Below are 26927 nucleotides of genomic sequence, written 5' to 3' on the forward strand. Positions count from 1 at the left end.
CTTGCTGCTGCTGCTAAGTCACTTCAGTCGTGTCCGACTCTGTGCGACCCCATAGACGGCAGCCCACCAGGCTCCCCTGTCCCTGGGATTCTCCAGGCAAGAACACTGGAGTGGGTTGCCATTTCCTTCTCCAATGCATGAAAGTGAAAAGTGAAAGTGAAGTCGCTCAGTCATGTCCGACTCTTCGTGACCCCATGGACTGCAGCTTACCAGGCTCCTCCATCCATGGGATTTTCCAGGCAAGAGTACTGGAGTGGGGTGCCATTGCCTTCTCCAAGCCATCAGCTTACTTTCTTATTAAATCACATGAAGTGGAACTTCAAGGACTCTTCAGGATGCATCATTTTGCCAGTACAAATTATATTCTTCTTCAACCTTTATTAAGAACTTGCTATGTGGCAGACACTACCTTCAGTGTTTTTGATGTATTGTCTCATCTGATCATCTCATCAGCTCTATGAGATAGATGTAATTACCTTCATTTTGTATATGGGAGAAGTAAAGCTTGGAGAGGTTCATTAACATGGTTACAGTCACACAGGTAGACTAGTGAGCAAGGAGGATTCAAACCTGGGAGTTGGCTTTAGAGGCCCTGCTCCCCATGGTGACTCCCACCCCAATTCAGGCTCCTGACCCTCCCAACAACCCACCCCTAACCCCACCAACCTTTCCACATCAGTGATGGGTTCCTGAGCCCTCAAGGACAGCTGTGTGAAGCACTGGGCCAAAGACTCAGGGCAAACACCAGCCAGTGCCAGTAGGTGTGGATGCCCTTGGGCAGGCGGGGAATAGGTGAACCATTTCCCCACTCTCTGCACTGAGGGGAGTGCACTTGGCTTGGGTCCACGCTGAGAGGAGTGTGCTTGGCCTGGGTCCACACTGAAGGGGGTGTGCTTGGCCTGGGTACACATTGAGAGGAGTAAACTTGGCCTGGGTTCACATTGAGAAGAGTGAGCTTGGCCTGGGTTCACACTGAGGGGGGTGAGCTTGGCCTAGTTCACCCTGAGTGGAGTGAACTTGGCCTGGGTTCACACTGAGGAGAGTGGGTTTGGCCTAGGTTCACACTGTAAGAAGTGAGCCTGGCCTGGGTTCACACTGAAGAGAGTGAGCTTAACCTAGTTCACCCTGAGTGGAGTGAGCTTGGCCTGGGTTCATACTGCGAGGAGTGAGCTTGGCCTGCGTTTACACTGAAAGGAGTGAGCTTGGCCTGGGTTCACACTGAGGAGAGTGGGTTTGGCCTAGGTTCACACTGTGAGAAGTGAGCTTGGCCTGGGTTCACACTGAGGGGGGTGAGCTTGCCCTGGATTTACACTGAGGGGGGGTGAGCCTGGCCTGGGTTCACACTGAAGAGAGTGAGCTTAACCTAGTTCACCCTGAGTGGAGTGAGCTTGGCCTGAGTTTACACTGAAAGGAGTGAGCTTGAGCTTGGCCTGGGTTCACACTGAGAGGAGTAAACTTTGGCCTAGGTTCATACTGAGGGGAGTGAGCTTGGCCTGGGTTCACACTGAGGGGAGTGAGCTTGGCCTGGTTTCACACTGAGAGGAGTGAGCTTCTCCTGCATTCACAATGAGAGTAGTGAACTTGGCCTGGGCTCACACTGCGAGGAGTAAACTTGGCCTGGGTTCACACTGAGGAGAGTAGGTTTGGCCTAGGTTCACACTGTGAGGAGTGAGCTTGGCCTGGGTTCACACTGAGAGGAGTGAGCTTGGCCTGCATTCACAATGAGAGAAGTGAACTTGGCCTGGGCTGACACAGCGAGGATTGAGCTCAACCTGGGCTCACATGGCGAGGATTGAGCTCAACCTGTGTTCACACTGTGAGGATTGAGCTTGGCCTGGGTTCACACTGAGGGGCGTGCACTTGGCCTGGATTCAGTTGGCATATGGGCCTGTATTCCAGCAGAAGGGCACCACCACCTCTTTGCTCTCTCTCCTTATGGGCAAGTGTGACAATGGCTATGTTTTGCTCTTGAGCTGGCCATTCCCGTGCTCACATAGCCCCATGGCTGCAGATGGTAAGGAGAGTGGAATAGACAGCAGATTCCGTGATGCTGGGCCCACTGGGAGGAGTGGTCATAAATGGAGTTTCTCAGGTCAGAGATTTCCAGCACATGATAAAGGGGGTTATTTATCATCCAACAGTGTGTGGCCATCCATTTGAGAGAGATGGGCAATTCTGTGGCCTAAAGTGAAGCCCCGTGTTTGGGAGCAGGGAGCCTGGAAAGTTCATCTGTTTTAGCCAGACCCCTGGGGATGGAGGCCTTCTCACTTAGCTGGCAGACAATGCATTTCTATATCTGATAGATTCCTAGTTGGCCTTCCTGGTCCTTGGTGGCTGTTCCCTCACTGTGATCGTTTTGAGCACGGATCCTGCAGGCCTCTGGGTGCTATGGGCTCACTGTCGTGGCTGCTGTACCCAAAGGCTCCTTGTGGTTTTTCATTCCAAGTATTTTTAGTTTTCATAAGTGGACCCCTCACCCACCCCCATAGAGCAAATCCAACATTTGCAGCCAAGAGGAGGGAGACCTTGGGTACCCACTGACCCTCCTGCCCATGATCAACCCTGCACAAGGGATGGAACCAGTGTTTCCTCTGGTAAAGTGTGTTAATTTTGAGTAAATGCTGCCCAACTAGGTGTGCAGAAGGGCTGGATGGGGTCCCCAGGGTGGAAAGATGTCTCCCCCACCCCAAGGGTGCTAGCAGGTCAGGAGAGAGCAGTAATCAGAGTGGCCACAATGTCAGCAGACCACTGAAATCCCTGAGAGGGCGGGTACAGACCCTAAGAAGGCGTGGCAGTCTGTGGCCATGCATGGTGGACTCCCCACCTGGGGGAACTGGGGCCATCAGCCTGCAGGCCTTCCATCCCTCTGCTTCTCCTCACAATCCGGAAGGACTAGGGGAAAAATGGGACCCAAGATACTTCCCTTGGATGGAGCAGTTACTGTATGAATACACTGTCCAGCCTCTGGGAGAATGAGAACTGGGGTCCCTAAGGTGGGAGCCACCAGAATCTCTAGATGAAATCTCTGTGCTATGGAGTGACAGGCAGCAAAAGGCTAATGCAGGCATTTTTTTTTTTTTTAATGGAAAAATAAAGTATCTAGACTAGCCGATCAAGAGTGGGCAGACACACCTGGCCTAGCCTTTTTTATTTTTCATTTTTAATACAATTTTTAAAGGTTATTTTGCACTTACAATTATCACAAAATGTTAACTATCCTCCCTGTGTTGTACAATGCATCACTGAGGCCTATATTTTTTTAAATTTATTTATTTTAATTGGAGGATAATTACTTTACTATCCTGATTTTTACTATCCTGGGTTTTCCTGATAGCTCAGTTGGTAAAGAATCTGCCTGCAATGCAGGAGACCTAGGTTCGATTCCTGGGTTGGAAAGATCCGCTGGAGAAGGGATAGGCTACCCACTTCAGTATTCTCGGGCGTCCCTTGTGGCTCAGCTGGTAAAGAATCCGCCTGCAATGTGGGAGACCTGGGTTCGATCTCTGGGTTGGGAAAATCCCCTGAAGAAGGGAAAAGCTACCCACTCCAGTATTCTGGCCTGGAGAATTCCATGGACTGTAGTCCATGGGGTTGCCAGGAGTCGGACACAACTAAGTGACTTTCACTTTCTTTCACTAACTTTACAATATTGTGATGGTTTTTGCTGTACATCAACATGAATCTGCCATACACATACGTGTGTCTCCTCTCTCCTGAAATCCCTTCCTACCTCCCTGCCCACCCCATCCCTCCAGGCTGTCACAGAGCACTGGCTTTGCATTTTCTGCATCACACATCAAATTCCCACTGGCTGTCTATTTTACATATTTTTGTATATGTTTATGTTAATGTATATGTTTCAATGTTATTGTCTCAAATCATCCCACCCTTTCCTTCTCCCACTGAGTCCAAAAGTCTGTTCTTTATGTCTGTGTCTCCTTTGCTGCCCTGCATGTAGGACTGTCGATACCATCTTTCTAGATTCCATATATATGCATTAATACACTGTATTTGTCTTTCTCTTTCTGATTTACTTCACTCTGTATAATAGGCTCTAGGTTCATCCACCTCATTAGAAGCGACTAAAATGCATTCCTTTTTATAGCTGAGTAATATTCCATTGTGTATATGTACCACAACTTCCTTATCCATTCATCTGCCAATGGACATCTAGGTTGCTTCCAAGTCCTGGCTATCGTAAATAGTGCTGCAGTGAACACTGGGGTACATGTGTCTTTTTCAATTTTGGTTTTCTCAAGGTATATGCTCAGTAGTGGGATTGCTGGGTCATATGGTAATTTTATTCCTAGTTTTTTAAGGAATCTCCATACTGTTCTCCATAATGGTTGTATCAGGCCTATCTTACACCTAATAGTTTGTGCCTACTGACCCCTCATCCTTATACTGCCCCTCCTCCTCTCTCCCCACACCCAGCTCAGTCTTAAACTGGACTCACAGTGGATACATTTACATACCCATGTGGGGAACATGGGAAACCCCAGATGGAAAGTTGCACAGCCCTGCCAAGACCACAGGCAGCACCTGGCTCAGCCTGCCCTGTGAAATCCCAGGCAGAATGGGTACAACCCCCAGGGCTCCATCTAGTAAAGAGGGGAAAAAGGGTAGAGAAAGCCCAAGAAGGGAGCTTGGGTCAAATCGCCATGAGAGAAGCAGGAGGGCTAAGAGCAGTTTTGTTAGACAAGAAATGGAGGAGTTTCCAATTCCTAAGCCATAGGGGGAAATGCTGAAAGCCTGAAAGGGGAACCAGGCTTGGCAGAGTCTCGGGAGAACCCGGGCACGTGTGCCTGAGTTCCGTCCATCCCTGCATGGGGCAGCGGGCTTGTGTTCAAGGCCGGGGGACCCAGCTGGGCTTCAGAGAGCCTGTGGGCAGCCACCTAGGTGCCAGCACTGTGGCTGCTGGTTAATAGCAAAGAAGGCTCAGCAAAATCAAAGTGAAGGAAGCGGGGCTGTCAGCCCAGTGAGGGGCATTTGGGTGGGCTTGCCCTTGCTGGACTCCTTGGGCAGTCTGTCCAGACCTGTGGCCCTACTGTGGGACCAGCTGTGAAACAGAAAACCAGTGGGCTCCCTGCAAGCCTGGATGGGCCGTTTCTCAAAAATGACAGGAATGGACCAGATTTCTTGAGAAATTTCTCTTGTGATAGTTGGACAGAGTAAGAAGGAACAGATTAAAAACCTCGAGCAGGTATGAGAGGGAGGGTGATCATCCAGAACACGGTCAAGGAGGAGAAAGAGCAAGAGGACTCCCTTCCTGCCCTAGGGCTCCCTCTAGGGATCAGCGCGCCCCTACTCCCCACTGGGCTCCAAGAGTGAGGGGAAATAAAGGGCACTAAATCTGGGCACCTCAACCATTTCCACCCATCTTTGGGGTCTGGGGTGAGCTGAGTGCTTGGGAAATGCTGGTCCGTAGGGACTTCCTGGGAGGTAATCATAAGGCCCAGGCTCCTCTTTCATGGAAGACCTCTGGGCCCCTGAGAGTGGATGAAGGAGGGGTGGGAGAGCTAGTCCTCCATCCCTTGCTCACAAGGCCTGCTTGGCCATGTGAGCCTCCGAGCTGCTCTGACCTCTCCTCCTTGCCTTCACTGCAAGACACTTGTAAAAGGGCTTGAATGAGGGGGACTGGGAGGAGACAGGCTCTAGTACTGCTTATAGCCAGTCAGTCTGGGATGGACACAAACTGGACCTGAAGATGGGCGTGGGTTTATACTAACACACTTTCTTGTCCCTAGAGGTTCCTTCTAGTGGCAGGATGGAAACTCTCTGAGCCTATTGCTCCAAAGAGAGGCACACATCACCTGACTCACTTGGGAAGGAACAGAAGACCCCAGCTGCTTGACCATGGACATGCCTGACACCGGGAGGTGGTGGAGTAGGGTAACTTCCCAATCCAGACACCACAGAGCTATGTTCTGTGTGCTGAGCCACTGGGGTTAGAGAGCCGAATTAGAGCTGAGCAGGGATGTCCGGTGGAGACTGCATGGCCGGGAAACACGGGGCTTCTCTTCTACCAGTGGGAGAGGCTGAGGCATCCCTGGACTCAACTTCCCACTGGACAGGGGGCCCTGACTCTCCAGGTTAAGGAGCGGATGTTTCCCCCAACCCCCTGAACACCTGGGGTGTCCCTGAGACCCCTTGACATATGAGCCTGCTTGACATCTGAGCCTAAATGGTATATATCTCCTGGGCAAGACCTCTCATGCCAGCCCCAGGGAAAAGGAGGACAACCTGGGGGAGCATCCCCACGGGGGCAAGGCCCACAGTGCATTATCTCTGCAGGATGCAGGGAAAACAGGGCCAGGAGCTCCTGAGGCCCTCAGGTTAATACCAACTGTACTTACTGATGTTCTTCCTGAGCCACTAGGGGGACCAAAATAGTGTAAGGTCAAGGAAGTGTTTGTTTACATGATGTAAAATATCCATCCAATGGATCTCAGCCCTGAACGCCAGACTCCCACCCAACTGCCCACTGGACCATCTCCACTTGGAGGTGTATCGGGCATCTTTAGCTCATGATGTGCTGACCTCCACCCTCTCCGCCTGGCCTGAACCTTCCCCATCTCAGCCAATGGAAGCCTCATTGTTCCATTTTCTCAGGCCAAGACCCCTGTATTTTCCTTTGATTCCTGTCATTCTCTCACACCCCTCACCCTATCTGTTAATAGAACTGACAGGACTCATCTACGAGGCATTTAGAATCTCACCCCTTCTCACTAGCTCCTTGGCCACTGCCAGAGCCTGTGCTGGTCCATATAGTGATGCTTTTGTAATATTTAGAAAAATATCACTCCATGACTTAATGGGTAGACAGAGCCTTTGAGAAAGGAATGGTTCCCCTTCTTCTGGAGGAATGCAGTGCCATACTCAGGCTCTGGCTGGATCCCAGGACCCCTTCAACCTGTTGGTATGGCCGGTGCCTCTGCAAACTATCAACCATGTGTGGTGTGCTGGCTGGTCCACACCAATTCGGACCCACCATGCCCTCTCACCTGCATTGTTGCAGTCAACCTCTGAAGTCTCTGCTTCTGTCCTTGCCCTTCTCAGCCTTCACACAATTTGCCCCTTTTTGTTTCCTTCCCACCTACTTAAGCTGGGATCTCTTATCCCCTCTTCCCCAGCCCTCAACATGGAAGCCATAGTGATCTTTTTTTTTTTTTTTACTGAAGTGCAGTTCCTATGCAATATTATATAAGTTATGGGTGTACCATATGTTGATTCACACTTTTTAAACGATGTACTCCATTTACAGTTATAAAATGCTGGATATGTTCCCGGTTGCCATGCAACCCCTCCTTGTAGATTATTTCATACCAAGTAGTTTGTCCCTCTTAACCCCCTGCCCCTCCCCCTCCCTCTCCCCATTGGTAACTACTAGTTTATTTTCTCTATCTGTGAATTCACTTCTTTTTAAAAAAATGTTTACTAGTTTGTTGTACTTTTTTTAGATTATGCATTTAAGTGATGTCATACAGTATTTGTCTTTCTCTGTCTGACTTATTTTGCTTAGTGTAATGCCAAGTCCATCCATGTTGCTGCAAATGACAAAATCTGATTCTTTTTTATGGCTGAATAGTATTCCATTACATATATATTGCTCATATCTTCTTTATCCATTAATCTGTTGATCAGCATTTAGTTTGCTTCTGTATCTTGGCTGTTGTAAATAGTGCTGCTATAAACATTTGAATTAGTGTGTTTTTTTTTTTTTTTTGGATATATAGCCAAGAGTGGAATTAATAGTCTTATGATGGTTCTTGGATTTCCCTGGTGGCTCAGATGGTAAAGTGTCTGCCTACAATGCGGGAGACCTGGGTTCAATCTCTGTGTTGGGAAGATCTCCTGGAGAAGGAAATGGCAATCCACTCCAGTATTCTTGCTTGGAAAATCCCATGGACAGAAGAGCCTGGTAGGCTACAGTCCATGGGGTTGCAAAGAGTCAAACATGACTGAGTGACTTCACTGATGATAGTTCTACTTTAAGTTTTTTTGAGAAATGTCCATACTGTTCTCCATACTGGCTGCACCAATTTACATTCCCACCAACAATGCATGAGAGTCCCTTTTCTCCACATCATCATCAACGTTCATTACTTATGTTCTTTGGATGGTAGCCGTTCTGACAGGTGCAAGGTGATAGCTCATTGTGGTTTTGATTTGTATTTCCCTGCTGATTAGCAATATTGAGCATCTTTTCATAGTGGTCTTTTAAAACTACAAGTCAAGTTACTCTTCTGCTCAAAACCTCACTCCAAGCATAAGCCAGAGTCCTGACCAGGTTCTAGAAGGCCCTGTGCAGTCAGCCCCCTGTTACCTCATCGACCCATCCCCAGTGATCTCCTTTTCTTCCCTGCATGCCATGTACAAGGCTGTCTCACAGTTGTACTTGAGTGGGGCCCTTGCATTCACTCTCCTTTCTTCTGGAATGTTCTTCCACAGATACGCACCTGGCTCATTCCTCACTTTCTCAGGTCTTTACTCAAGTGGGGCACGTCCACCCACTTACAGCTGCAGCCACCCCCTCCGGAAACTCAGCACCACTTTTCCCTTCCCAGGGCACAACTACTCTCCCCTACAGTTCTCACCCCTGTTTAACATAGCACACTCACTCTACTTATTATTGTGGTTGGTTATCTCTCTCCTCTCACTAGAATAAACTTCACAGAAGCAGGAGGTTGTGGCTATCTTGATTTTGGCTGTGTTCCCAGCACCTAGAACAGTGCCTGGAACATCACAGGTGAACAACTTATTTGCTGTTTGTTGAGTGAGTGAGCGGCAGGAAGCGCAGTGGGACTTTTACACTGAAATATATGAAGCTGTTTTTGCAGGTTAAAAGTGGTCAAATATCAGGAACTTCATGCAGTTCATTCAGTCTAATATGATGTAACCCATGTTTGGCCCAAAGGATGTATTATGTGGGCGGACACTTTTCTCACATAACACTTGCTCTGTGTGCTCCCAATCAAAAACTTAAGATCCTGTGTAATCCTTGGGTGACAAATTTCCCATTTAAATGGACATTTGTCTTCCTAATCCTATGATAGATGGAACAACCTTCCTCTAGGTAAAATTCAACAGCATTATATATCTCTATTTCTATCTCTATATCCATATATATATATATATGTTTATGGGATATTTGGAATCAGTGAAGGTTAATAGACTGTCAAACTATGAGCAACCATAAAAATCAACACTAGGGCCTTGGCAGAGATGAGATCAGTATCAAGTAGGGCAGGTTGACCTCATGGTTCAGGCCTGGAAGAACAAGGATCCCAGCAGAGATGCTTGTCTGCCATCCCTTGACCCAGACAGAGTGTTCAGTGGGCAGAGTTTCTTCCTCTACCAGGCTGGATTTTTTTTTAATCTATTTTACTCATATAGCCAAGGGAAAAGAAATAAGACATTGAACTTGTGCTTTTTAAATTTCACTGTCTTAAAGGTACAGACTATTACAATCCATATGAAACACGATATTTCTCTTGGTATCTCTAAATGCCACACTCCAGAACACACCTTCTGTGGAATCAGTTATATCCCTGAAGGTGCAGCCTTTAATCCTGCAAGGGCTTCCCTGGTGGCTCAGACAGTAAAGAATCGTCTGCAATTCAGGAGACCTGGGTTTTATCCTTGGGTCGGGAAGATGCCCTGGAGAAGGAAATGGCAACCCACTCAAGTATTCTTGCCTGGAGAATTCCATGGACAGAAAGCCTGGTGGGCTACAACCCATGGTGTCACAAAGAGTCAGACACAACTGAGTGACTTTCACTTCACTTGAGTAGTAACTTAAAGGACAGTTGCTGGTCGAGTGCACACCCAATATGGGGCACACATCCCAGCGCTAGTAAGAGCCAGGTAAGGAATGTAAGTGTGTGAGACTAGCTCACTCATGTCCACAAAGAAATGTTTTCTCCCAAATGTCTTGACCTTCCCAGACTACCTTTATTCTCCCCACTTTAGAATGAGACATTCTAGAATAAGTTGAGTAAACTCCAGGAGTTGGTGATGGACAGGGAGGCCTGGTGTGCTGCAGTCCATGGGGTCGCAAAGAGTTGGACACGACTGAGTGACTGAACTGAACTGAACTGAGAATGAGACATGAGTGCAAAGTATCATACTCTTCTTCTTTAATCTAGCCCAAGGAAAACAGCAGTACAAGTGTAACGACAAATGGCGCCTGGCTCCGCCTCTCTGGGGCAGAAGAGTCTCGGCACTCCCCACCTATGTGACCAGGGTAGACCCTGCTGAGCTTCTGCAGAATGTTTTTCTAAGCCGAACCATCTGATTCAAATTCCATGCTCACTGAAAAGCTGACAAGATGAGGTGGGTTGTTACAGACAATGACTGGGGAAGGTGGGGTAGGCGCTGGAATAGAGGTTCAAATCCCCAGACAGCTGGCGTGGGAAGGATCGGAAAGGACTGGGGATGGTGTTAATATTTGCAGGTGGGCAATCAAATTTCATGAGCCCTGGGTGGGGTCCACACAAAGGAGAGAATTCTCAATGGATGAGGTGGAATCAAAATCAACAGGGGTTGTGGGGGCCTACCAAAGTGGGGGGTTGGAAGTGGTCCAGCTAAGGGCAGGAGTGTTTTAGCAGATATTATTTAGAATTATCATGTGCGGTGATAACAAAAAAGCAGATGGCTTTTAATTTTGTTATACTTTTTAAATTCTCCACAGACAATGACATATGTTGTCTGTTTAGGGCAGGTGCCTCCCATTGCTCCCTTTCCCTGCTCCAGCCCCACCCCACACTCACTACTGAGAAATAGATTCAGAAATCTGCCACCATGGACAATGCCTTATTATTATTATTATTATTATTTTTACCAAGCATCTCTTCAAGGACTAGGGGAAACAGGTGGGGTGGCAGCCAATCCTTGACCTCCTGTTAGACTCCAAGATTTTATTGTTAATAGTGAAATGGAAAGCCTCTTTTGTTTCACTTCCAATGCCAAGCTGCTCAAGATTTATCTTTGTTTATATCCCACCTCCCAAAATATACAAGCAATGCTATTAAGGAAGGCCATTGAGCCAGCACTAGCAACAAAGCTTCTCTCTGTTCCTCCTAAGGAGAATCTTATTGATCACCAATGTGTGTGTATGTGTGTGTGTGTGCACGAGTTAGTCACTCAGTTGTGTCTGACTCTTTGTGACCCCATGGACTGCAGCCCACCAGGCTCCTCTGTCCATGGGATTCTCCAGGCAAGAATACTGGAGTGGGTTGCCATTTCCTTCTCCAGGGGATCTTCCCGACCCAGGGATTGAACCCAGATATCCTGCATTGCATGCAGATTTTTTATCATCTGAACCACCAGAGAAGTCCAAAGGTACTGCCCTATTTCACAAGAAGCTAAGAATCTGGGCTCAGAGAAACCTCCCTGACTTTGTCTCATAGGCAGAGACATCCTGACAAAGGTGGATACTCAGGTGTTTGTCCTGGAGTCTGTTATTCACTGAGACACACACCGTGGAGAATCTGGAAAGCTGAACTGCCTTCTCTGTCGTACATCTCTCTGATGCTCATCAGTGAGGTGGCTACTGTACCATCCTCCCTTCTTCTCTCCAGGCACTGCTACAAATCCCTGCAGAAAATACCAGCTACAATAGCAGTGATGATGAGGATGATGATGACAAACACGACCTGGAGCATGTGATGGGGAAAGAGAGGGAGAAAGCAAGGGGCAAAGGATTCTCTCTAGCAGACCTGACCACTGCTGGTAAGATGGGACTGTGGTTTCAGACCCAACATCACTTAAACATTCATCAGGCAGCAGGTAGGGGAAAGTGGTAATTCAGAAGTACATAGGAAAAAGACCACCAGAAATTTGGAATGAAATTCAGCATGATGTGCGTCAGCTTCTCCTTAAAGAAGGGCTTGAAGGAACGAAAACAAAGTAGTAGAAATTGGAAGCAGTCAAAACTGGAAGTCACGTTTTAACTGAATGTGGTTTTATAGAAATGTACACTCCTTATAGCTACTTCTTTGGATGTTTCAAGAAGCAGAATTTAAGCTTTAAAAAACAGAAACAGCCAATAAATAGATGGAAACATTACTGCCTTCAGGAAAATGCAAATCAAAAATACAATGAGATACCATTCTGTACCTACTAGAATGGCTCAAATAGATGATAACAAGTGTTAGGGACAATATAGAAAAAATAGAACCCTCCGACATGGCTAGTGGGGACATAAAGTGAGGCAGCCACTTTGGAAAACATTCTGGCAGTTCCTCAAAAGTTTAAATGTGAGTCACCATATGATCCAGAAATCCCACTGCTCTGTATATACCCAAGAGAAACAAAAGCATATTTACATGAAAATTTGCACATGAATGTTCACAGGAATATTATCATAATATCTCCAAAGTAAAAATAATTCAAATTTCCATCACCTGATGAACAGATAAACAAAATCTGTCCGTATAATGGAATATTCTTTGGTCACAAAAAGAAATAAAATTCTGATATATGCCACAACATTGATGAACCTTCAAAACATTATGCCAAGTGAAAGTGAGTATTATTTTTCAAAAAACACATATTATATGACTCCATTTATATGAAATGTCCAGAATAGGCACATATATAGATTCAGAAAGTAGGCTAGTGGTTGCCTGGGGCTGGTTGGGGGAATGGGGAGGGTCTGCTAAAGGGCATGGGTTTTTTGGGCGGGGGGAATCGCTGACTCGATGGACGTGAGTCTCAGTGAACTCCGGGAGTTGGTGATGGACAGGGAGGCCTGGCGTGCTGCGATTCATGGGGTCGCAAAGAGTCGGACACGACTGAGCAACTGATCTGATCTGAATGAAAATGTTCTAAAATTGTGGTGATGTTTGTGCAACTCTATGAATATAGTAAAGAAAATCACTGAATTTTACACTTTAGATGTGTGAATTGTGTGGTATATTATTAATCATATCTCAATAAAGCTGTTAAACAACCAAACCAGTGAGATGAAGAACAAACATGAGAAACTGTCTCAAAATGTAGAGGACTATAACAGAAGTGACAAAATGAAAGACAAAGAGGCAACAAATAAAGAGCTAGCAGGTAGCTAACTGGAATTTCTGGAGATCCAAGTGCCAGCGGAACAAGTCACAAGTAAAGGTGTAAGATAATCTCCCTCTTGAGTGAGCTCCAGACTGCTTGGACACATAGATACCTAGGCATAGTTAAACCCTACAAATGGCCAATATGCATATTAAAAAGTAACTTCAGTTTCACTATTAATAAGAAGTTGTTTGTTTAATTGGCAATGATTCAAAAGAAAACATGCCAACTGTTAGCAAGGCCATGATGAAACTGGAGCCCTCCTATAGCACTGATGTGAACACGAACTGGTAGAACCTTCTGTAGGACAGTGTGAGAACACGTCAAGATAACTACTCATGTGTTTTTGTCAAGGCATGTTAGCGTTTATCAAACAACATGCATTCTAATGTTTTAAAAATTAAAACTATACATAAATATATATACAGACACTTCCCAGGTATATATACATAAATATATATGCAGACACTTCCCGCCTGCCAATGCAGGAGACATGAGAGATGCAGGTTTGATCCCTGGGTCAGGAAGATCCCCTGGAGGAGCGCATGGCAACCCACCCCAGTATTCTTGCCTGGAGAATCCCATGGACAGTGGAGCCTGTTTGGCTACAGTCCATGGGGTCTCAAAGAGTCAGACACGACTAAGGCAACTTAGCACACAAATACATACACAGGATGTACTGTACAGCATGGTGACTATAACTAATGTTATATGTTTGAAAGTTGCTAAGAGTAGATCTTAGGCATTCTGACCACACACACACACACAAAGAGTAAGGATGTTAACTATGTGAGATGATGGGTGTGTGAATAATCTTAATCTTAGTAATCACACATGTAGAATGTATATGGATATCAAATCATCCCATTGTACACTTTCAGTATAAATAATTATATTTGTCAATTATTCCCTAATAAAGATAAAAATACATATACACCCAGTACATCCACAGAGAAGACAGAGAATGAGAAACATTTTCATTACATCTTAAACAATAACAGTGACTTTTATTGTCTTTATACTTATTTAAATATATGGAATTTAGAAAGACGGCAATGATGATCCTATATGCCAGGCAGCAAAAGAGACACAGATGCAAAGAACAGACTTTTGAACGATGTGGGAGAAGGCGAGGGTGGGACAATATAAGAAAATAGCATTGAAACATGTACATTACCATCTGTAAAATAGATGACCAGTGCAAGTTCGATACATGATGCAGGGCACTCAGAGCCAGTACTCTGGGACAACCCAGAGGGGTGGGGTGGGGAGGGAGGTGGTGGGGGTGGTTCTGGATGGGGGGGTTTGGGAGCACCCATGGCTGATTCATGTTGATATATGGCAAAACCCACCACAATATTGTAAAGTAGTTATCCTCCAATTAAAACAAATAAAAAAAACTTGCATAGACATCTCTAATGGTAAAAATAACAATAAAAGAAATGTTTAAGAAATCCACTGTTGACTCTCATCTCAGGGTAGAGTCCAACCCCTCAGCCAGTGCCTGAGGCCCTGCCCCTTTGGCCCTTTTTCCTTCCTCCAGCCTTACCCCGCAGCCATATACTGCTCCAGGAACTTCCCTAAATGGATTTCCTGTTGTAGCAGTTCTCTGCTCTTTCATCAGCCAGGACATCTTCCTCCCGCGCCCCGACCCTGCTCCTTGTCTGCCTGGTCTCTTCTGGGTCACCTATCCTGGGAAGCCACCCTGGCCACCCAAGCAGAGCTCACATTTCCTGCTCTCACCCTGCCCTGTGTGTGCACTATTTTTATGCCACCAGTGACATTGCCGTGATGTTTACACTTCTCTCTCCTGAGTCATTTGAGGATTAGGCAGGTTGTTAATCATCCTGTTTACTCAGCATTCATCCAGCACAGTCCTGGATAAATGTTTATGGGGTGAAGTGGGGAACGAATGAATGTGAGCTCTGGGCTCTCACACCAGCAGAACATCTGCTCTTAGTACCTAGGAGCTCCAACCTGCCCTGGACGGACAGAGCCCACCGTCTTCTCCCTGGGGTATCTCTCCTTCCTCATTAGCAACGCTCACTCTTTCTTTCCACCCCCCATCTCTGTGATTGGAGCCTCCATCTCTGCAGGGACAGGGGCCAGGACCGTGGGCATCTTTTTTCTCCCATAGGAATCGTCGGGTGCCATCAATCTTACCACCTGGCTGGCTCTTACCTTGTTTTCCCTCCTGCCATCTTTCACTCTCACTCTCCCTTGGATGTCTATCTCAGCCTCCCCATCCTTATCCCAATAAAAAGCTCCCCAGTGGCTTCTACTTCCTCCAGTGTAAAGTCAAACCTCTTTCCGGGGATCCAGCCCTGATCCAGCCCTGGTCTCTCTCCCCAGATTCACCTTTCCTCTATCCCTCCTCTTTTATCCTTTTTAGGAGCAACCTGATGAGTTCTTTCTTGCTTCTGTGCCTCTTGCATGCTGTTTGTTTCATCTAGAAAACATTTTAAATCCTTTTGCTTCCCTAACTCATTCATGAAGCCTTAAAAGACACTTCCTCCAGGAAGCCTTTCCTAACTCCCTAAGGCTCAATTAGGCCCCTCCAAGGCCAACAAAGGTCCGTCTAGTCAAGGCTATGGTTTTTCCTGTGGTCATGTATGGATGTGAGAGTTGGACCATGAAGAAGGCTGAGTGCCGAAGAATTGATGCTTTTGAACTGTGGTGTTGGAGAAGACTCTTGAGAGTCCCTTGGACTGCAAGGAGATCCAAACAGTCCATTCTGAAGGATATCAGCCCTGGGATTTTTTTTGCAAGGAATGATGCTAAAGCTGAAACTCCAGTACTTTGGCCACTTCATACGAAGAGTTGACTCATTGGGAAAGACTTTGATGCTGGCAGGGATTGGGGGCAGGAAGAGAAGGGGACGACAGAGGATGAGATGGCTGGATGGCATCGCTGACTCAATGGACGTGAGTATAAGTGAACTCCGGGAGTTGGTAATGGACAGGGAGGCCTGGCGTGCTGTGATTCATGGGGTTGCAAAGAGTCAGACACAACTGAGCGACTGAACTGAACTGAACTGAACTGAAGGTAAAGTCTCATGCTTCCCAAACTTTCAATTCAACATGCCCCTTCTCATGTCATATTTAATTGCTTACTTAGTTGTTCTCTCTCAACAGACTGTAAGTTGAATGTGAAACAAGAGCGGCTTGTTTAACATTCTGAACGTGAACATTCCGCCAATATCCAGGAAAAAATTAACTCCTGGGATTGCCCTGATGGTCCAGTGGTTAAGACTTCACCTTCCAGTGCGGGGGTGAGGATTTGATCCCTGGTCAGCAGCAGCAGCAGCATGCCCAAAAAACCAAACATAAAACAGAAGCAATATTGTAGCAAATTCAATAAAGATTTTAAAAATGAACCACAACCTAGATGTCTATCGGCAGACGAATGGATACATAAACATAATGGAATATTACTCAGGTATAAAAAGGAATGCATCTCAACCAGTTCTAATGAGATGGATGAAACTGGAGCCTATTATTTAGAGTGAAATAAGTCAGAAAGAGAAAGACAAATACTGTATATTAATGCATATATAAATTAAGTTCTCAATAGCTGGTTAGCATTCAATAAGCAAAGAGATGAATGAATGTTTGCTTTTTCTTTTGCTGTTGCAGATGCTGATTCAGTCTTCGGAACCAGACAAGACATCTAGCTCTTCATTTTCTGGAGCCCAGGAATCGGGAGCTGCACGGCAGTGGTGCTGCCCTCCACCCCTACCCTGGCAGCGGAGGGCCCCAGAGCAGGCTCTTGGAGGCAAGGCAGCTGTGCTGGGCCTTTCCGGGGTGCTTTTCTTCTGGCTGCCTTTCTAAGTATTCACAAGCAACTTCCCCATCAGTCACGAGTTTTTCCAAGACTTATAGGAACGTACCCTGAAGAGTAAGGGAAGTTCTCTGCATGTTTCTACATGCTACCTTTAAGATCTTTTCAGAGTCCTTGAGTTTAAGGTCTCAGGACTGAAACTTTGGGTGATATCAAGTTCCCTGTTGAGATGCTGCTGGGCTGAGCTCAGGATGGCTATCTACCTGTGCCCTCTCCCCACGCCCTCTCCAAGTGAGGACAGAAAAAGAATAGTGTTGTTTGGGTTGGGCAGGCTGTCATGCAGAGTGGGGGCTGTGAAATGTGCAGTTGGCTGAGTCAAGTTCAGAGGAATCCAGCACCCCTGGGGTGGTTGGAAGGTAGGTGGCTGAATGAGCTGGGTTGGTGGGATGGATTGGAGTATTGATCAGTCTCTTTTAGTCTCTCCTCCCTTCTTCCCCCTCCTCCTCAGGGCTGTGAGTATTTCCTGTCTCACTGACTTTGGACTTGGTCACGTGATATGTGTTGGCCACTGGAACGTGAGCAGGTATGGTAAGAACAGAAGCTTTAAATGTGCTCCTGTGGTTCTTCCCTCTTACAGACTTTTCACTCACAAGAAGGATATGCCTCAGGTCACCTTTGCCCCTTCAGCCTGGTTCCCCAAACATACATTTTGGAACAGCTTTGTTTGAGATGGTTATTCATTATATGAGCAGAGATGTGTATGACTGTGGGGTTCAGGGAACAATTTGGGCTGGAAATCTACATTGGAGGGATCAGCAGATGCATAGCATGCAAGCCTTGAGAGAAATGAGCTCACTGAGGTGTGGGTATAGATGGAAAAACAGTTCACTGAGTGCGTCCTGGTTTCTTCCAATGTTTAGAATTCAGAGAGATGAGATGGAGTCAGCAAGGATATGGAGATGGGGCAGAAAGATAGGCAAACAACCATGCCAGCAAGGAGTCGTGGGGGCCAAGTGGAGAGTGGGCCTGGAGCTGGAGAAAGTAATCAAATGTGTCCAAAGTGAAATGACAGGCGGAACTGACCAGTGGGTTCAGTGGCAGTGATGTTATCAATGTACTTGATAAGAATATGTTTGGGGGAGTCATGGGATCAAAAGATATACGAAAGAGATTCAGAAGAGAATAATAAGACAGATATTTGCAAATACATACAATTCTTATGTAAACTTTGCTCAGAAATGAAGGAGAGAAATAGAGCCATAACCAAAGGGGGAAGAAGCATCAAGAGAGATTTTTTAAAACTATAGGATGAAAAAGAATAAGTTTGAATGCTGGTAGGAATGATCCAAGAGAGAAGAAATTGATGATGCAGTAAAGATGGAAGAGTGGTCACACGATTCATCCTTTGTAGCCAGAAGATTGAGTGTGTGAGCTTTCCTGCGTGGAGGTGGGACCTACAGTGGTGGGAGCTTACAGAAATTCTCCTCCATTGCATCAACTTTCTCAGCGAAACAGGAAGCCAGGTCACCAACAGAGTGAGCATGTGGGAGGCAAAGAAGAAAGCACGGCATAGTCTTCTAGGAGAGGGAGAAGGAATGAACCAAAGTTTGCAGCTAGTATGCTGGCCAGTAGCAACTCTTATGAGCTTTCTTATCTATTGCTGTATTAGCCCCATTACCCTGTGGTCTCATTAGTCTTATTACCTTCTATCTTTATTAAGCCTCATGACAGCCCTGTGAAGTAGGTCCTATTATTTACCTCATTTACAGATAAGACTATTGAAGTACAGAGTAGTCAAGAAACTCGTCAAAATTCATACAGCTTGAAAGTGGTTGGGCCATGGTTCGAACACAAGCAGTCTGGCTCTGGGCCCAAGTACTTAATCATTAAGTTAGTCCAACCCAGTTGAACACATGAAAGCCTGTCATGGAACCGAACTAAATGGAATAAGGATTGAAATACGTTTGTGGTGCACCTACTGTGTGTACTAGATGCCTTCACAGCTCTGTGCAGTCATGGTTATTATCAAGCCATTTTACTGCTGAGGATACTGAGGCCCGGAGAGATTCAGTTGCTTATTAAAAGCTATAGCACTAAAAAGTAGAAAAACTGAGTTTTGAACCCTTATCAGTCTGATTCCCAAACCCACAGCCTGTACACAAGGTCAAAGAACCATTGTAACACCTAAGTGGGTCTACTTAGCTAATGTTGACTTAAATACATCAGAATCCTCCTGACATCAGGTTGAGATCACTTGGAACCTTTACCCAGAGCAGATGGAGAATTTACTATGTGGGACTTATAGCAGGAAGAACTCAAAGAGGGTGCCTTCCAGGGAGTGCTGATTGTCTTACTGATCATTTTTGGAAGCGCAGTCTGTTCAGTGAGAAAGGAGGCTTAGAGGTATATGGCCAGAGTCTTCTAATTTTAATCAAACCTATAAAGTTTATAGCCCAACAGCAATTACTCTACTTATATAAGCATTTCTAAAACCTATTCTCTGAAAAAAGAGCTTCAGAGCTCAATGTATCATCTACACTGAACAGCCACCCACTTCCTCAAATGCAAGGAAGCAGACAGTTAAAAAAAAAAAAAAAGCCAAGAGGCAGCCGTTGTTTATCACGACCTCGCCTCAGTGAGGCCTGAGATTCTTTCGAACAGGAGCTTTGCTTCCCATGACGCAGAGCGAAGTGTCAACTGGGATATTTCTGGTAATACTGAAAGCAAGAGAAGCTGGGTGTACACTTCACAAGGCACCAGCCCCACGAGGGACCGTGGGAGGGCTTGGGTGCCATCCCCCATGACAGATGGATGGACCTTTCATCTGAGAAAGGAGAAGATACTTGGGCAGATCAACCTCAAACCCAAGATTGCTTGTGAAGCAATTGTAAAGGGGAAACACACACACACACACACACACACACACACAAGCTCGAGAGGCAAGAAGACCAAAAAGCCAAGAAGGGCGCGAATTGTGGCAGATTTCCCGCTTCAGCAGCGACTCACCCAAACCACAAGCAAAATGTCCCTGAAGTTGCCAAGAAACTGGGATTTCAACTTGCGAGGGGAGGCTGGCAAAATAGGTATGGTCAACGTCTTTTTGCTGCTTTTGTGGTTCTTACACTTGAGTTCCCACCATTTGCATGTTGGTCTGCAGGGAGCATAGTCTGCTTAAAAATGGATCTCTGGGCAAAGCTGGGTGTGGGGTGAAATTTGCATTCAGATTGGTATATTGGCTCAAAGTCCCCAAGCACCAGGGGAAGGCTTCTTTTTTTTTGGTTTGTTTGGAGGTGGTGGGAATGGAGCTTCTTGGCATGTGGGATCTGGGGTACTTGGCGTGGACTAAGGCTACAGATCTCACAAAACATGGTGAGTTTTTCTCTGTTTATCTTGGAAGGATAATTTCCCTCCTGTTTGGACACATCCATGTATGAGTGGGTTTTGATGGAGTCTTGGAAGTGCTTGATCTGTTCTGTTTTGTGAGCCTACTGGGTCACCAGACCTCTGTGAACTTGGGGCCAAAATGGTGTTGCTTATAGCAAAAAGTAAACAGTGTGGAACATACAGGCATTTGAAGGTAAAGACACTTTTAATTAAAAAGGACAGAATGGAAGGGAAATCTAGAGGAGTTGAAATAGATGCATTCGAGATAAATTAAATTAAAGGACTCTGGTATGCTTTCTGAGATACTCTGGCCTTTAATTCTGGCTTCTTCTCATTAACAATATGGTGATATATTGATTTTTTAAATAAATTGTTATTGAAATACAGTTGATTTATAATATTGTGTTAGTTTCAGGTGTACAGCAAAATGATTCGGCTGTGTATGTGTGTGTGTGTGTGTGTGTGTGTGTGTATTCTTTTTTTTACATCATCTTCCACTATAGGTTATGATAAGATATTGAGTATACATTTATGTCATTTTTTTAGATTCTACATGTAACCAATATCATATGATATTTGTCTTCCTTTGGCTTACTTTACTTAGTATGATTATCTCTAGGTCTACCATGTGATCCTTTGATTTTAATCTGTTCCATAATTGTTATCATCAGTTTCTTTATATGGGTTTGTTCTACAATTAAATTGATCACAGTAATTTACAATAGAGTAATTGGCTTGGAAATGATTCCCGTGTTTTACCCGTATACATGTATAGTGAGATAACTTCCTTGATACTAGACATAGACAAGTGTTAAGGTGTTTCTAATGACTTAGAAATGTTCAGTTTGGAACAGGTCTAACTTGGACTTCTAATGATGGTTAATGTGCTCTAAAACAAAGGGTGTGTTGCAAAAAGTCACGTATCTGAGTGTTAATGATTCCAGGTCTAAGAAAAATTTGAAAAAAATTGAGAGTAATCAGAGAAGCCATTTATCTTGGTAACCAGAGAGGATTAGTGGTCTCTAATCAAGCTGGGAACTATTGCAGGTTGGTTCAGAGAATAAGGAGAGATTTTAGATAATCAGAGATTTTTCTCCTAACTACTGTTGATAGCAAGGTACTTGGCTAATGCTCATTCTATTGTATGTTATAAAAATTTGCTTTTAGAAGTAAAACTTCTATAGTTCTGTTCCTTTGAAAGTGTCTTGCTTCTATTTATGTGGGGTCATTCTACCCTCTCCTCATCTGTGTTTCAGTCTTATTCTCCTTCTGTTTAAAAAATGGGAAATGAGACAATTAATGGTTAAATGATTAATTGATTAAATAATTAAGGGTTTTTTTTTTTTTCCCAGCATATAGGACATTACCACATTAGAGTACAGGCCTACATAATCTCAGACTTGGGATTAGGTTGGGTAGATTTCATGTGCTATCAACCAATGTTTCTTAAACCATGGTCCCATAGTTAGCCTGTGTCAGAAGTCACCACAAGTGTTAGGTAAAAATACAGATTCCTGAGCATCATCCTGACTTGTAAAATCAGAATCTCTGAAGGGATTCAGACCCAAGTATCTGCAATTTAATAAGCCCCCAGCCCTCCATCTCACCTCATCAAGAAGTCCTGCTGTAGGGGCTGTGGTCTAAGTCAGTGGATTTGGGAAATTGCCATTCATCTTATATAGCATGGTGCTTGGTCCCAGTGGGCACACAGCAAATATTTGTCGACTGAATGAATGATTGAGTACAAGCAGATGATGTTGTTTGGTACTATTTAATGAAAATATCAGGCTTCCCTGGTGGATCAGTGGTAAAGAATCCACCTGCCAAACAAGAGATGAGGGTTCAATCCCTGGGTCAGGAAGATCACCTGGAGCAGAAAATGGCAACCCACTCCAGTATCCTTGCCTGGGAAATCCCATGGACAGAGGAACCTGGTGGGTTATAGTCCATGGAGTTGCAAAAGAGTTGGACATGACTTAGCAACTAAACGACAGTAATAACGAAAAAAATTATAATCACAAAATGAAATGCAGAGGAGCCCTTGTCATTATCTATGCCATTTACAAGTTTGTCACCCCAAGGATGGGACTGCAGCCAGAATACTTTTTATGAATATCACGTTGGTGAGAATTCAAATCACAAACTGAGCCCTCCGAGGGAGGAGAGTCACTGACTCAGCCATGGGACCTCCAGTTCCCTCTCCAGCGTTCTGGGTCCAGGTGTGACTGTAGGAACTGACTTAAGAATAACCAATAAAGCTCATATCTATTAAGATATGAGCTGAGGGTCATGTCAGGATGTCAACGACCTGTAGTTTCTCCAGCCTGGGCGAGTCAGGAGTAGATTAGTTTCTCAAGCTGGACACTACAAATTTTGGGGCTGGTTGATTGTTGTGATGGGGGTTATCCTCTGCATTGTAGCAATGGTCCTCAACCTTTTCAGCACCAGGGACTGGTTACACGGGAGACAGTTTTTCCATGGGCTAAGTGGGGGATGGTTTTGGGATGGCTCAAGTGCGTTACATTTATTGTCCCCTTTATTTCTATTATTATTACATTGTGATAATGCAGTAATGTGAGCAATGGGGAGTGGCTATAAACACAGATGAAGCTTCACTCACTTGCTCACCTCCTGCTTTGTGACTGGGTTCTTAACTGACTGGTTAAGCCCGGGGGTTGGGGACAGGTATGCTGTCCAGTATGATGACCAGTACTGGTCCACGGCCTGGGGTTTGGGGACCCCTGCATTCTAGGATGTTAGTAGCATCCCCGGCCTCTATCCAGTAGATGGTGGTCGCACTCCCCTACCACCACTAGTGTGACAACCATACATATGGCCAGACATTACTAGATGTCCCGGGACGAGACAGCTCTCCTAGTTGAAAATCACTGAAGCAGATTATCATCAAGAAGGTGTGGTTATCAGGCCACTTGGATCTGGAATTCAACTACCACATCATGATTCATTGTCAAGGGCAACTTTCAAGAGGCTCTTAGTAAGTTATAACTTCAGGGGCTGGACAGTACCCTAGAAGGACACCAGGTTCAGCATTTGTTTAGGGAAATAGCAAGACACTGATGTGGCCCAGGAAAGGGCCCAATATCTTTTTGCTGAGTGGCACTTCTAATTCCCCTAAATCTTATCTTGAGAGTGCTGAGCTGAGGCTTCAATGAAAGTGAAAATTTCCAAGGTGGGGAGCAACTCTGTACTTTCATCTCAGAGACTGAGGAGACCCCAGTGAATGGGAGGTGGATGAAAGACCACACCATGGGTCTGGATGTATGGGAGAACGTGACCCAGGCCACCCTGGATCTGATCTATTGGTCTTGGGAGGGAACAGGGGTTGGAGGTAAGGGAAATGCCGAGCCAACGACTTGACTTGAAATGGAGCCAAGAGCACTCATTTCTTCCTTTGATCCTTTGTCATCTTCAGTTTTAGTCCAACACTTAAAATTGCGACAGCTCTCCATTGCTTTCTTGCAGTGTTTTGTCTTATTCTTTGCAAATATGTTCTATCACTTATTTGTCTTTCTAACAGAATTGTAAGCCCTGAAGGGTGGTTTTAGAATGCAGTGTCCTTTCTTGCACTCTGTCCAAGGGTCTGGCACATCCAATGGATGGAATGTAGGTGCTCTATTGAGAAGTCATTGACCATCGAGGGAAAGCCCCTTCTGCCCTGCGGCTGGAAAGTGCTTAGTTAGAAGATGACTGGGTGAATTTCAGGACTTCATTGTATCCATCCAGTTGCAGGCACATCTTACTTTTTTCTCAGGTACCCTAAGCCGAACTAGGGGAGAATGGGCCCTAGAGAGCATATGACTCTGAGATACATTTTTTAAAAAGAAGTGACTATGGAGGGGTACTGTTTTCAACTTTCTTTTGTGTGTGGACATATAGTTTTAAAAATTTTATTGGAATATAGTTGCTTTACAATGCTGTGTTAGCTTCTATTGTACACCAAAGTGAATGAGCTATACTTTAAAAACAAATGAATTTTTATTTATATTTTGACTGTGGTAGTATGCGGGATCTCAGTTCCTTCACCTAGGGATCGAAACTGAAGCCCGTTCAGTGGAGAATCTTAACCACTGGACTGAAAGTCCACTCAACTTGTTTTTTCTTGCTGAAATTTAATGTTGAGAAAAACTTATTCAGAAACAAAAATTTATTGTTTTACTCTCCCAAGTAGTACAGTGAATAATGACAGTAGAGGAAGGTTTTTTCCCCACTTGATTAATCATTATTTTTCTGATATGGAATCTAGTTTTGTCCTTTAGAAAACTAGCATAAGGAGAATAAAAATATTTGTTACTTAAGGCCCTAGAACTAGATCAATTTCCAGTGTAAATTATTATTCTTGTTTAAAGAAGTTAGATTTGAAAGTATAGTTTTAGATAGATAGATGCATAGATAGATCAACAGAGACAGAGAGAACTGAATATATAAATAAGTCCAAGAATCCATAAAAACGCTTTAAAAAATGAACAAGCAACATGAATAGGCATTTTACAGAATAGGAATAATGGTTCCAATAAATAAATAGAAATATGGTTAATCACAGTAATTAGGAAATGTAAATTAAAAGTACAATAATATACCTAATCTCACCCACAAAAATGATTAAAATTAAAAAGTCTGACAATACCAAGTGTTGTTGGGGACGTGGAGTGATAGGAACTGTCAGACACTAATAACAACTTTGGAAAACAATTTGACATTCAGTTTAGTGAAACTTGGAGAAGGAAATGGCAGCCCACTCTAGTATTCTTGCCTGGAAAATCCCATGGATGGAGGAGCCTGGTAGGCTGCAGTCCATGGGGTCGAGAAGAGTCGGATATGACTGACTGACTTCACTTTCACTTTTCACTTTCATGCATTGGAGAAGGAAATGGCAACCCACTCCAGTGTTCTTGCCTGGAGAATCCCAGGGACGGGGGAGCTTGGTGGGCTGCCATCTGTGGGGTCGCACAGAGACAGACACGACTGAAGTGACTTAGCAGCAGCAGTTAGTGAAACTGATGATATACAAACTCTATGAAGTAGTCATTTCCCTCTGGAGAGTGCCCCCTGGAGAAAATATTGTGTGTATGAACACAAAGAAATATATAGCAGTTCCACAGTGGTATTTCTTGAAATAACAAGCGACAGGAAACAACCAAAGTGCCCATCAATAAAAGAAAAGAAAAAGAAATTTTAGTATCTTTATAAAATGAAAATACATTTATAATAAATTTATGAAATGTAATACTATCCAAGAGCAAAAAACTAATTGTGATGTATTTCAATGAGACTGAATGGCAAAAACTTAATATTAGACAGAAAAGGGAAGTCACAAAATCAGAATGGGATTCATTTATAAGAAATTTAAAAACTATGTACGTCTACGTATGTATATGGCAAAACTACAAGGGAAACAGAGAAACCAATTAACATAAAGTTCTGGGTGGTTGTTACTTCTGGAGGGAAAAGAACAAGAAATACATCTGGAAACTCCAAAGGTACCTAGATGGCTCACTGGTAAAGATCCTGCCTGCCAATGCAGGAGATGTGAGTTCAATCCCTGGATCAGAAGAATCCCTGGAGTAGGAAACGGCAACCCATTCCACTATTCCTGCCTGTAATCCCACGGACAGAGGAGCCTGGTGTGGAGTCAGACATGACTTAGCGACTCAACAACAACAAAGGTACCTAACTAATCTTAATTGGTAGGCACATAAGAGGGTATTTTATTAATGTGTATAAAATGAACAAAGAAAGAAAGGTGTAAATAAACCCTCGAAAATCTGGAAGGAGGTATACAATTTGTTTATACACTTGACCCTTGAACAAGGTGGGGGTTAGGGGCACAGGGCCCTCCCTCCCCATTCCATGCAGTCGGAAACCTGGGTACTGTTATCTCTGCCTCCAGAACAAAGGAATTGATAAATGACTCACCCAAGGAGGTAGGATATTGAAATAGGAAAAGAATCTCCAATTGGACATAAACTTTTTGCTACACTTAGTTTATTTAAAGATCTGTAAAGTGAAAACACAGAAACTATATTTATCAAAAAAATAATCACCTATAATTGGACATGCCAAGTTCAAACCCATGTTGTTCAAGGGTCAACCATAGTAGCTAATTATGGGTGAAGGATTTATGGGTGAGGTATACCCACACATATATGTACTATTACATCATAGGTATTTGCCAGACTTTGTATAGTGAACAAATATTATTAATAACTATATCATTAAGAATGTGTGGGTGCTCAGTTGTATCTGACTCTTTGCAACCCCATGGAATGTGGGCCTTCAGGCCCCTCTGTCCATGGGATTTCTCAGTCAAGAATACTAAAATCCTCCAGGGGATCTTCTCCACCCAGGGATCGAACCCATGCCTCCTGGTGCTCCGGTGTTAGCGGGCGGATTCTTAACCACTGAACCACACAAAACAAATTTCAGTGCTTGGCCAGGCAGGTTGACATGAGGTTTGGCAGGCGGCACATGCTCTTTGGTGATTTAGAGCCAGTTGCAAAGCCCTCCTTCAGCTACAGAGGTTGCAACCAGCCAGGACTTATACATGGCCATCTGCAGACTTTCTGGGCCTCTAGCCTTGGGATACAGGGGTTTTTTTTGAGCTACATGGTCCTTCTGTGACCAGGCCAGCCTGGTTGAACTCCCCAGATTGGAACAACCAAGATCATGTAGCCTGTGGT

The 26927-nt window shown here is 44.7% G+C and overlaps 1 protein-coding gene across 4 annotated transcripts in view; it reads left to right on the top strand.

Moving 5' to 3' along the window:
* Nucleotides 1–17079: 17079 nt before the first annotated feature.
* ARHGAP25 (Rho GTPase activating protein 25) overlaps nucleotides 17080–26927 on the top strand; it is a 94200-nt gene continuing 84352 nt past the window's right edge. The window contains exon 1 of one of the 4 annotated variants that reach the window (XM_061432852.1): nucleotides 17080–17261. In XM_061432852.1, the coding sequence (XP_061288836.1) occupies nucleotides 17183–17261 (79 nt within the window). In that variant the 5' untranslated portion in view covers nucleotides 17080–17182. The other 3 variants (XM_061432854.1, XM_061432851.1, XM_061432850.1) reach the window with 3 other exon arrangements.

This window comes from Bos javanicus, chromosome 11, assembly GCF_032452875.1.
Source record: "Bos javanicus breed banteng chromosome 11, ARS-OSU_banteng_1.0, whole genome shotgun sequence".
Lineage (NCBI taxonomy): Eukaryota > Metazoa > Chordata > Mammalia > Artiodactyla > Bovidae > Bos > Bos javanicus.